The sequence below is a fragment of the Colobus angolensis genome, unplaced genomic scaffold, assembly GCF_000951035.1.
Source record: "Colobus angolensis palliatus isolate OR3802 unplaced genomic scaffold, Cang.pa_1.0 Scaffold16, whole genome shotgun sequence".
Lineage (NCBI taxonomy): Eukaryota > Metazoa > Chordata > Mammalia > Primates > Cercopithecidae > Colobus > Colobus angolensis.
Window position 1 is genome coordinate 5,943,938 of NW_012114710.1, and position 13,582 is coordinate 5,957,519.

Below are 13,582 nucleotides of genomic sequence, written 5' to 3' on the forward strand. Positions count from 1 at the left end.
GGAATTCTTTGACACAGCAAGTAGTTTAATTAGTAACACTGACTAATTGCCCAGTAGCAATAACTCTTACTTTAAGTACAAATCAATTTAAGTCACTTTTCTGAGAAAAATTCCAGAGATACTCTTAAAACTACCCAAAGCATTTACATATTACAGGCAAAAATACCAACTTCCACTAAATGTATTGTAAAAATTAACGTTTGTGCTCCTGGACCCAACAGTTCTGAAAATTAGAACAATTCTCTCTCATTCACAGCCCTCACAGACAAGGTTCTTGTCCTCAAAGGCTCTCTGTAAGACAGCTACCAGATTGGGTTAACTGCTAATTCAGCCTCCTCCACAAACCAGAACCTCCTCCAACCCAGGACGACCCTGTCTCCATTTCTCTCAGCTCCCTGTATTTCCTTTCTGAACCAATATTGCAGCTGGGACTCTGGAACCCAACGGCTTAAGCTGGCATCATTGTTCCAACATTTAGTAGCTCTGTGACCTCACATAAGTTATTTGACCTCCCTGGATCTCCATTACTTTATCTATTAAAAAGTGGTCAATAATGATACCTATCTTTTTAGGGTTAGTAGAGGACTAAAATAGTTTATTCCTGTGTAAGTGCTTAGAACAGTACCTTGTCCATAATAAGCATAAAATAAATATTAGCCACTATTATTATACTGAAATGATTGATGAAAGGAGAAAAAATAAGTTATAAAGGAGTAAAAAATTAAATACAACAGTTACTCAAATCATTTAAAATTCAATTTCAAATAAGATGTTTTTCTGTTACAGAAGAGTGGGAAATAATGCTGTTTGTGAAAATATTCTGTGAAAGGGAATCTGAAAAAAGTAAATCAAACTTTACAAGATGTCAGTTCTTTGGGGCAGCAGTTACATTTTTAGGGATAATATGCACAGGAACTAGAAATTTACTATGAGAATGGTCACTATCACTTTGCGTTTTGTTGTTGCTGCTTTTTGACTTTGGGGGGTTTTTGGAGACAGGATCTTTCTCTGTTGCCCAGGCTGGAGTGGAGTAGCAGGAACCCGACTCATTGCAGACTCAACCTACTGGGCTCAAGGAATCCTCTCACCTCAGCCTCCTGAATAGTTGAGACCACAGGCACACACCGCCATGCCTGGCTAAGGTTTTTAAAATTTTGTAGAGATGGGGTCTCAGTCTGTTGGCCAGGCTGGTCTCAAACTCCTGGGCTCAAGCAATCCTCCTGCCACGACCTCTCAAAGTGCTGGGGCTTCAGGCATGAGATACTGTGCCCAGCCTTGTATCTTTGTTCATAAAGGCCAAAAGGCCAGAATATTATTAATAATTTAAACATCCAACAGTGGGGAAATAGTTAAAAATATTATGATATTATCATATACAGAATACGATGTATTTATCAAAAAAGATGTCATGGTCTGGTTTTATTTTGTTTTGTTTTACTGATTGGAAAGCTATTCACAATAATTGAGTGGAAAAACAACTCTATATAGTGTATAGAGTTTGAACTCATCTTTATCTTTAATTACAAAAATATTCTGAAAGCATAAAAAATTCTAAAAGAATAAATGTGATAGAGAAGAGTATTAATTTGATTTCTTAGTTTTGTTTTGTTTTGTTTTTAGACAGAATCTCGCTCTGTTGCTGAGGCTGGAGTGCAGTGGTGCGATCTTGGGTTCACGCCATTCTCCTGCCTCAGCCTCCCGAGTAGCTAGGACTACAGGCACCTGCCACCGTGCCCGGATAATTTTTTTGTATTTTTAGTACAGACGGGGTTTCACCATGTTAGCCAGGATGGCCTCGATCTGCTGACCTGGTGATCCACCTGCCTCAGCCTCCCAAAGTGCTGGGATTACAAGTGTGAGCCACCACGCCCAACCTGATTTCTTAGTATTTTTATTAACTTCTATTGGCTTTTTTCCCCTCAATGTCTCTAAAGGAGCTTATATTACTTTTGTAATAAGAAACTTCAGTATAAGAAATTTTGATTTTCTTCATTGCTCATCTGTATTTTATTGTTTTCTATAATAAACAGGTATTATTCATACAATAATTTAATTTTAAGAAAAAGTAAGCCACTGGACAAGATTGGTTGTTTCCTGCAGCCAGGAAAGTTGATCCCATACAAATCCTAAAAGTCTTAATGACAATCCTGCACATTAGCTACAGATCCAAATGGATCTCTGAAATCTAAATTCATGATGGAGAATCACAGTCAAATGTGGAAGGATCTGTGATCTCTGACTTGGCTATTACAAAGAGTCCTCTAATATGCTTTCCTGTTCCTTCTTTTAATACCATTAACTTGTTTTGCTGAAGTGAACACAGTTTCTGGATCATATTCATTCATCCACTAGGGATAGAGACAAGCAAAAAGGGAGGGAAAGAGGTAAAGACTCCACTAAGAACAAATCAATACATCTTTAAATAACACTGAAAAAGCTAAAGTGAAAATAAATTTCTCTCTTTTATTCATTCTACAAAATATTTCCATTCTCTGAAGTAAGTCACTCTGGGAATCAGAGTGACTTAGGATTTCATTGGATTCTCTAAGCAAGTCAAAAAGATTATGTATAGGATCCACATTGCCAATGGACTAGGATTACATTAATCATTTGCTGGCTTGGCAAGAATGTTTTAAAAGAAAATGCTTTAAAATTTAAATTGTGGCTTTAGCTTGAAGATTTAAGTGAATGAGGTAAGCCTTCACCTGTAGACTCCAGACGTTCTCCCTTTGTGTAGAAATCACTGGTTGCTGCAGGAACAGTGGGTTTCCCTCACAGTAGAATTCCCTCAGCTTCAGATCCTGAAACTTTTCAAACAAAATAAAAACCTCATTGCACAACAAAATAATGAAACTACCTCTTAAAGCTACATCATTAATATAATTAAACTGAAATTACTTTATTTAGGACTAAAACTCCACAGTAAATACTAATGTGGATTTAAGTCGTAAATAAAGTAATTTAGGGGCACCTTAGGGCATACTCTACTGATCAGAAGCATAAGAATTTTAATAGTGTCATGAATGGCCATGACCTTAGGGGTCACTGGTCATATCCCCATCCTGAACAATTGAGAAAACTTGTTTAGGGTTATAGAACTGGTTAGCAATAGAACAAGCATTAATAAATTGAGTGCTGGGAACATTTTGCAAATATATTTATCAGAAAACCAAGCATAACAAAAAATAACATCCTAACAGACATCAACCTCTAGATCTCAAAGACTACCTTATGATCCATTTGTTAAATGAGAAAAGTAAAAGAAATATAAGAACATTAAAATGTTCACATCATAACTTATTAGGGACCTTGAAAATACTACTAAAAATACAAAAATTAGCCAGGTGTGGTCGTGCATGCCCATAATCCCAGCTACTCGGGAAGCTGAGGCAGGAGAATCCTTTGAACCCAGAGGCGGAGGTTGCACTGAGACAAGATTGTGCCACTGCACTCCAGCCTGGGCGACAGAGTGAGACTCTGTCTCACAAAAAAAACAAAAACAAAAACAAACAAACAAACAAAAACAGAAGATGGAAGATATACAGTTCACAAGGATATTTAAACTTCTATGGAGAAAGTCTAAATCCAATTGCACTCTACAACTTCAGTAGAAAAAGAAAAGATTAAGAAGAGAATAAGAAGAGACAAGACAATGTCTTACTCTCTTACAGAATATTTGTCTTGCCTTCCAAAAACCCATGTAGCTTTCGCAGTTAACCTAATTTAGGGAGTTATTTCTATGAACCTAAATTTCAGCTGTAAAATGGGAACATATGACCTATCTTAAGTAGCATGCTGGTAAACCAGGTCCTTGAAATGAAGAAATAAAAAGCCTCAATTTGCAGTGAGTGTTGACCCCACAGTGTAAATTGTCCTGCTATAGCTGATTCACTGAACACAGAGTTTGGGAAGGGATGTGCAAAATTAGCTCTTGCAAGCCTGGGTGAGGTGGCTCCACACCACTGCATCTCACAACATTTATAGGGAATTTAGAGATATTTCCATAATTTGAGCCCAGAATTTGAAACATAGCAAGCATGCAACAAATTAAAAATAACTGATTTTAAACATCTGGGATATCACATCATTAGGTTTCAAAAGTACAGGAAAGCTTACATAACACAGGCAGATGTTTAAATAAAATACAAAGCTCAAGTCTATGTTGGCATCACCTTGAGTCCTGGTCTCAAAACAGACATTCTAATTTTCTTAATTCAATTTCTTATGTTAACCATCTCAAGGGCACAACCTAGAGAGTTGAACCCAATGGCAGTTCTAAGTCAGTACTCGGTGTGCTGAAATGAGAAGGGTTATTCCTTGTGCTTCATTCTATATAACCACCATTTTTCCCTTTTTTGTCCTAAAGGATATCATTCCATAATTTATACTAAACTCCAAGTCCTCTAAGAAAAAAACCAATACAGAGAGATTAATGTAGAGGAGAAAGAAGGAATAAGTAAAACAGAAATGAGCAGGTGAAGGACACAGAATGATCTTAGAATATTAATATATTTTAATTATCTTGTCCTTTGTGACCAGAGGAAAAGGCATTTAAGTGAACCCCTGGATAAGTTTGAAGACACTGGATGGTTGAAGGAATCAGACAGAGTCCTTTCAACTGTTTGAAGCAGAGAATAAGATCATATGTCAGTTAAGTTTGGAGGTAGGGTATCAGTGTGAATGGAGACAGGAAGAAAGCAGTGAAGGTTTGAAATGTCCCACAGTTTTCAGTAAAGGAACCTGGACAGAACCACATAAATACGTTATACAGAAGTGCTGAGGGAACCACTATAATCTACACATTAGTGGTGGCCCCTGTCTGCACAATTATGTGCTTCCCTTTAGCATTCAGCTTCCCAGATCTAACATAAAGAGTTTGCAGCATAAGTATGTCAGAAAGTAGAAGAATGAGCAAGTTGTGTGTACTGAATATTAAAGGGCAGGACTGCTCCTTTTCAGTCCAGACTGGTTACAGAAAGGAATAACAATACCAGCTCTGATGGACTAGGATAAAAGAAGATGTGGCAAGACATGAAGTCCCAATGACTTTGACTTAATGACTCATTGAGTGACTTCATGTCATTGAGTCATTAAGTAAAAGATATGGATATAAAGCAATATAGCTTGAACATAGAAGGAACCAGTGGTCAAATTGCCATACCAGACCTTAATTCTTCAAATTTAGAGCATGTGAAGGTGACGTCAAGATCTACATTTGACTGTAGATATGGTTTGCTGAAGTGAAGACTGAGGAAGCTCCTTAAAATGAAGGATTCAAGGAACTTTGAGGCTAAGATGTCTGTCAACTGCCTTCCTGAGTAATGGTCTCAAATATTTGGCTGTCCAATGGACCTCTCCAGCTGGAAGTTCCATAGGCACCTAAAGTTCTAAATTCTAAGCCTAAACTCATGTTTTCCCCCAAATTATGCTTTTTCCTTTTTCTCCTCACCCACTTTGAGTCTCTCACCATGTCCTGTCAATTCTACCTTCTTAAGGAAAAAGAAGGCCTTCTTCTCCAGACTTGGAAACCTCTATTTACACCTTCCATCCCATCCACATCCTCACCACCCCCACACAATCTTCTCCTACTCCTGGCCCGACCCACTACCCACCCCACCTTCATTGGAGGCCTTTGTCTTATGTGAGTTATTGCAATGGTACTTGAATTCATCTCAGTGCAAACTTTTGCAGAAGAAATGGTTTTCTGAAAGGAAAATTTGGTCATATAACCAACCTTGCTTAAAACCTTTCAAGGTTCTCTTTTGTCCATAGGATAAATTCAAAGCCCTCATATGTCATACTTGGCTCTCCTTGGCTGACTCTCCAACGATATATCCTAATAAGCACCATCTTTACCCTTTTAAGCTTTCAGAGGTACTTAGAGGTCTCATGACAGGCCTGTGTCTTATCTCACAGTTATGACTCATGCCATACCCTTTTAACTCATCCTACACCTGGATCATCTCTTCAAAACTAAAATGTCACCCCTCTAAGCTTCTCCAACCTCTATCAAATGTTTTCTTGTCTCCTCATTGGGCCTGGTATATAAATGAATCATATTACCTATAAATACTCTGAGACAATCATTGTTGAAAAGTCTATCTTCATCTATCAGGCTTTGGTCTCTTTAAAAACTATGACTTATGTGACTAATGCAAGCTCAAAATTCAGTGCCTAGTACAGAGCTGATGTTTAATAAATGATTTATGAATAAACAAATATCTTCTCAGAAACCCCAGACACATTTGCTTCTCCCTGCACACTCAAGATTTGTGAAGGCTTTCTTCTCCAGACTTGGTAAATGTTTACAATTGTTCGCACAAAGCCCCACGCCTCAGGAAGAATATATAAATTTAGCAAGTCCTTCTGTTGCTTCAGACTAGCCCAAAGTAATGAGGGAGATCAGAAGGGGACTAGATTCGCAGGAGCATTTATAAAGTAAACTGGGGGTGAGGGAGGAAGCTGAGATTTCACATGGACTCAAAAATAGAACAAATAAGTACAGTATGACAAATTACTGTGCACTCTTCAAAGCATCTCAAAATTCACAGGGTTACTCTTTAATGAGAACTGGGATTCCTAAATAGGCTTAAGGTCCAGTTTCAGGGAGGGAGGATAAGATTCAAGTGTGGGGGCTAAGGCATCCAAATCTTAGATTTAATTAATAACTCTAAAAAAGGATATGAATACTATTTATGACGAATGTGAAATTCAAGAAATCGTATGATAAATTTGATATCTAATCAGAATTGTAGAGCAATTAGGCTGATGATATCATTTGAACATAAGAAAGCCAAATAATCTGTACTGGGAACCCCTCTCTCACACACCCTGCATGAAAAGGAGGGAAAATAGTCAGAAAGTTACCTAGAGTCATAATCCTTCAGCATCTGCTGAATACTTGTCCCAAGAGAAGATCCTTAGAGGGAGCTGAAGAGAAGAGGCTAAGAGCCAAGCAACTAAACTCCCAGGCTATAAACACACACACACACACACACACACACACAGAGAGAGAGAAAGAGAGAGAGAGAGAGAGAGAGAGGCAGAGAGAGACAGAGAGAGAGAGACAGAGAGAGACAGAGAGAGAGAGATGCTGAGACCTTCCTCATTCTAGTCAGGGAGAAGCAGTCGAAGGCCCCCAAGTCCAGGCCCTGCGCCGCCCAGTACCCTGGGCCTTAAAGCCGAAGGGAGAGTCCTCTTCGGGCTTTTCCATTTAAACATCAGCATAGAAATAACTGATCTGGAAGGGCTTATTTGTGTCACTGCACAGTCCCCACCTCATGCCTGCTTTAGACTCCATTTCTGCCCTTGAACTACCTGAGAACCAGTAGCCCGAAGAGGCCTCTACTTCCACTCCGCCTGTGTGTGCCAACCCTAACCATGCAATTGCTTTACAATGCAAATCACACCACTTCACTCCCCCACTTACAACCACCCAGTGGTTTCTCATCTCACTCAAAATGAAATGCACACTCCTCACCCTGGCTTACAGGACTTGGTTATGATTTGGATTCTTCACTATCTCTTCAGCCTCATTTCCCAGTACTTTCTCTCTCACTCTTTCTCCACTTCTCTCTGTCTCTTTCCACTGTGGTAACATTGGCTTTCTTCCCAAGCATTCTCCACCTTGGGACCTTTGCATTTCCCTTTCTTGGAACAATTTGCTATCAGTTTTGTCCATATCATAAGACATCACAACAAAATGGAGTAAGATCTTTAGTGGTTTGAGAAGGGACGTACTTATGACCCAAAGATTCAATAACCAGAAAGTTTTCTTTGTTGTTCCAAAGCAACATGAAGACCTTCTCATATGTGTGTGAGATATGCACCTTAACCGAAGAAAATTACTCATGACACAGCAGCTGAAAGACAGTAAGAAAGAAAGAAGAATTTGAAGGATACATTCTTTTAGCCTGTCAAAACACAAAGAATAAAAATTGGAACAGCCACTGCCCTCACGCAAACAAGATTAGGGGAATCTGGAAACAAATTAGCAATGTCATTTAAAAGGCTGAAAGTTATTCTTACTCTTTGAGTAATTCTTATAGGAATTTCTCCAAAAGAAACATTTAAAAGAAACAAATGTTTGTGCATAAAAGATATTTCTCAGAACTATTTAAATTGTGTGGGGGGGTTGGGCAGGTGGGGTAATTTTACTCTGTCACCCAGGCTGAAGTGCAGTGGTATGATCTCAGCTCACTGCAGCCTCTACCTCCTGGACTCAAGCTATTCTCCCACCTCAGTCTCCCAGGTAGCTGGGACTACAGGTACATGCCACCCTACCCAGCTAATTTTTGGTATTTTTGGCAGACACGGGGTTTCACCATATTGCCCAGGTCTCGAACTCCTAAGCTCAAGCGATTCATCCAATTCGACCTCTGAAAGTGCTGAGGTTACAGGTGTAAGCCACGTGCCAAGCCTTTTTTTTTTAAAAAAAAAAACCCTTTTCTATGTTAAAAAAAAAATGAATGTTAAATTATGTTATCATATGCCTGAATCCTCTGACACTTAACCTTCTCATTTCACATATCTTACAAAACCTTTCTGGGTCATTCTTGCCACCAGGCTTCCTTGCCTCTGTGTTGCTGTTGGCAGAGTCACACCTCAGGGCAGACAAGAATCGCCATAAATTCATCATCACCAACTTCAAGTATACCCTCAGTGGTTGCCAACAATTCCAATCTAGTTAACACGCTCTTCTAACTAAATATTCCTTGCTAACTCATAAATCTTTGCCCAGCCGTAAAATAGTGCTCCCCAAAGCCCACTACATTCTCTTTTCACTTTATCTTCTTTTTTTTTTTTTTAACCCATATTCATCAAATTGATTAAATCTCTATGGCAAAAACTCTGGTTCCACACTCAATAGGCAACTATATACTCAAAATATTCACATGTCAAACTCACTGTTTCCAAGATTGAACTCATGATCCGCCCTCCTAAATTTTGGTCTTTGGTCTTCTTATAGTATTGTCTATCTCAGCCCATAGAAAACATACTAACTCCATCACCATTTTCAAATTTACCTGTTAAATATTTATTAAATATGTTCAGGTCTTTCCACCTTTCCTGCCACTACCTTAGGCCAGGTTATCTTCATCTCTTATTTGACTTCAGCAAAAGTCTATCAGAAATCCACCCCACATACCCTCTGGCCTCTCTCTAGTATGTCTGCCATTCTTCAGATGGAAAGATCTTTTCAAAATAAATCTGATTATGTCACCACCTACATAAAACTCTTTGAGATTTCCATTGTCCTTGAAGTTCAAAATCCTTAGCAAGCCCTACATTCCTGGGCCACAGCCTGCTCCCATACAATCTGTGAGCACCAGTCACACTGAATTTCTTCTAGTTTTCTGAACATTCATGTTCCCTCTCACCCTAGGGCCTTTCCGCATGCTATTCCCTCTGTCTGGAATGTATCTTTCCCCTTTACCTCACTGATTGTTATTCATTCTTCAGCTGTCAGCTTGTGTCACCTCCTCCAGGAAGCCTTCCCCAGTTTACTTATTTAGTCAGGCTCCTGTTGTCTATCATGGATCTATGTTCCTTTCGTTTAGTGCGCTGATTTCAGTTTGTAATTATACATTTAAAATGTTAATTATTTGGTAACAATTGTTTCTCTACACACGACATCTCAGAAAGAGCAGACACTCTATGGTTTCCTTATCATTCTGTCTCCAGTTCCTAATGCAAAGCTTAAACATATAATGCAATATGTATAGATTTAGAAAGATGGACTTGGGAGTCAAATTGCCTTGTTTGGATTTCAGCTCCATACTTACTAGTTGTGAAAACTTGAGCCATATTACTAAACCTCTTTAAGTAAAATGGGAATAAGAATTATAAGTTCCTCATAATGGTTAATATAATTGTTAAATGACATAATCCATACAAAGTACTTAGAACAGTTCCTGTGGCATAGTAAATAATGAGTATTAGCTGTTACTATCACAGTAGGTAGTCAACAGTTTCAACCATTAATAATTTAAACATGTATCATTTATTTTCTATTTTGTGTTATAACGTTTTAGTAAATATTAGGATTAAATATCCTGTGCCCCTTAAAATTTATTAAAAATTTAAAAGGTAATAAATTTAATGATGTTTACAAGAGATTTTTAATGACAAAATTGTCCTGTTATGATATTGAGTAAAGTAAGTAGTATGCAAAACTTTTTAAAAAATATCTTTTAAATCATAAATATTAAAACAAAACATAGAAATGTGCTAAAGTATTAACAGTTGTCAATGGGTTGTATAGTTGTAATTTATTTTATGCACTTTCATATTTTCCTAAATTTTCCAATTCAGAAAACTATTTTTATAGCCAAAAGAAATACTAGAAAACCCTTTCTTCATGTAAATGTCGGAAAATAGACCAAAAATAGGTCCCCTAATGTGAAGGAAAATGTGCTTGTCAAATAACAAAATGTGCTTGATAGTCTTTTATTTTTTCATATTTTATGTAAAAAATCATCATCATTCTTTCTTCTTAGGTGAGTTCATGCTAAAGAGTAAGACAAAAATCCCCATTTTGGGCCTCCAATGACTATCTTTAAAGTCTGTACTCTGCTTTTTAACAATCTAGTTAGATCCCCTGAACTTACCTTATTTTAGACACTCCCTTCTCATGAGGACCATTGCTGCCAAGTTAAATCATATGCCGAATTCCATTCATCAACTGCTTCTTTCTCCTACTGATGTTTCTAAGGTACGCCTCTTCCTATTAACTCTTTGCATTATCTAAACCCTACAATGTCTCTTAAGTTTTGCCAGTTTATTTGTATGAGTCTTTCTCTTTTCCTTCTAAATAATATCCTGGTCATATAAATTGTCTTTGTGTAACTGTCCTACATAACTAAAGCAATAAATCTATCTGACCACTTAGTTTGCATGTATGTTATGTCAGTTCCACATGTTGTATCTCTGATATCTAAACATGCCACAATATTATAATGACATTTCTCTATATGTGTATGACAAAAGATGAATGACTTCAATACTTTCTCTCCCCCACTAAGTAATTAGGAGGAGAATGAGGGAGGATGGAATTTTAATTCCACCTTGCCTTGGTTTCATCACACATTTGTATTTCACTTTTCATAGCCCAAATGTGTTCATAATTTGCCCAGCAATGACTCTTCAGTTATATAATTATTATCTCTGATAACAACTTTATTTCTAAATCATTTATACAAAAAACTTCTAGCAATTCTTATCTTTTTTTCTCCATATAATTTCTTTTTTTTTTTTTTATTATACTTTAAGTTCTAGGGTACATGTGCATAACGTGCAGGTTTGTTACATATGTATACTTGTGCCATGTTGGTGTGCTGCACCCATCAACTCGTCAGCACCCATCAATTCATCATTTATATCAGGTATAACTCCCCAATGCAATCCCTCCCCCCTCCCCCCTCCCCATGATAAGCCCAGTGTGTGATGTTCCCCTTCCCGAGTCCAAGTGATCTCATTGTTCAGTTCCCACCTATGAGTGAGAACATGTGGTGTTTGGTTTTCTCTTCTTGTGATAGTTTGCTAAGAATGATGGTTTCCAGCTGCATCCATGTCCCTACAAAGGACGCAAACTCATCCTTTTTTATGGCTGCATAGTATTCCATGGTGTATATGTGCCACATTTTCTTAATCCAGTCTGTCACAGATGGACATTTGGGTTGATTCCAAGTCTTTGCTATTGTGAATAGTGCCGCAATAAACATACGTGTGCATGTGTCTTTGTAGTAGAATAATTTATAATCCTTTGGGTATATACCCAGTAGTGGGATGGCTGGGTCATATGGTACATCTAGATCTAGATCCTTGAGGAATCGCCATACTGTTTTCCATAATGGTTGAACTAGTTTACAATCCCACCAACAGTGTAAAAGTGTTCCTATTTCTCCACATCCTCTCCAACACTTGTTGTTTCCTGATTTTTTAATGATGGCCATTCTAACTGGTGTGAGATGGTATCTCATTGTGGTTTTGATTTGCATTTCTCTGATGGCGAGTGATGATGAGCATTTTTTCATGTGTCTGTTGGCTGCATGAATGTCTTCTTTTGAGAAATGTCTGTTCATATCCTTTCCCCACTTTTTGATGGGGTTGTTTGTTTTTTTCTTGTATATTTGTTTGAGTTCTTTGTAGATTCTGGATATTAGCCCTTTGTCAGACGAGTAGATTGCAAAAATTTTCTCCCATTCTGTAGGTTGCCTGTTCACTCTGATGGTAGTTTCTTTTGCTGTGCAGAAGCTCTTTAGTTTAATGAGATCCCATTTGTCAATTTTGGCTTTTGCTGCCGTTGCTTTTGGTGTTTTAGACATGAAGTCCTTGCCCATGCCTATGTCCTGAATGGTACTACCTAGGTTTTCTTCTAGGGTTTTTATGGTATTAGGTCTAACATTTAAGTCTCTAATCCATCTTGAATTAATCTTCGTATAAGGAGTAAGGAAAGGATCCAGTTTCAGCTTTCTACTTATGGCTAGCCAATTTTCCCAGCACCATTTATTAAATAGGGAATCCTTTCCCCATTTCTCCATATAATTTCTTTAAAATAATTATAAATTGTTCTACTCTTGAATCTTAATTCATTGTCTTCAGCATTGGCACCTGAATCACCATAAAAATGTCTCAGATAGTCATACTCAGATACTACACAATAAAGATTTTAGAAAATAGCCCCTCTGGACAGTTCCAATGGACTTATTTGCTTCACAACTGGGCAACAGCTTTTGACTGATTCCAGAGTATTTTTCTTAAGAGGTATTTTATTTTATTTTCTTCTCTTGTCCTTTCACTTTCTACACAATTACCCTTGTTTTCTCTCAGTTATTTTGTTCTTCATTCTTTCCCCACTTCCATCTCTCACCGTCATTCTCTTTAGCCCCCTTGTTATGAATACCTAAGACATTAGAACATAACATCCACAGGTTGTGTAGATTCTTTGCCCTATGCCAGACCCTCATTCCCTCTAAACTCCTGTGCATTCTCCCAGTCCCTCTTTATTTTCTCTGCCTTCATCTTTCTATATATTTTCTGAAGCTTTTCCCTCAGTCTACAAAGCTCAGAAAGAAAATAATGATAGAGTACATTTTGTGTTGTTAGTGCACTGTGGTAACTTTAAGATATATCCACAAATTATTTGTTACTGTTCCTTTAAGAAGTAGAGCCTAATTCTCCTCCCCTTGAGTGTGTACTGGACTTAGTGACTCACTTCTAATGAATAGAATAAAGCAGAAGTGATGTGTACAACTTCAGAGATTGGACCATAAAAGGCATTGCAATTCCTGCTTATTCTCTCTTCTTTGTGAGGAAGCCAGCTGCCATGATGTAAGAATATTCGGGTAGCTCTATCAAGAAGCCTACATTGTAAGAATCTGGGGTCTTCTGCCAAAAGCCATGTGAGTAAGCCATCTTGGAAGCAGATCCTCCAGCTCCAGTCAAGCCTTCAGATGACTGCAATTCCAGCTGACAACTTGATTACAACTCACGAGAGACCTTGAGCTAGAACCATCCAGTTCAGACACTCTCAGATTCCTAATCCTCAGAACCTGTGTGAAGTAACAAATCTCTGATGCTT

At 37.9% G+C, this 13,582-nt stretch overlaps 1 protein-coding gene across 1 annotated transcript in view; it reads right to left on the bottom strand.

Annotated features, from left to right (window-relative positions):
- LRRC69 (leucine rich repeat containing 69) overlaps positions 1 to 13,582 on the bottom strand; it is a 108,238-nt gene that overhangs the window by 23,800 nt on the left and 70,856 nt on the right. The window contains exon 6 of the mRNA XM_011937059.1: positions 2,706 to 2,807. Coding sequence (XP_011792449.1) covers positions 2,706 to 2,807 — 102 coding nt within the window. The remainder of the gene's footprint in view (positions 1 to 2,705; positions 2,808 to 13,582) is intronic.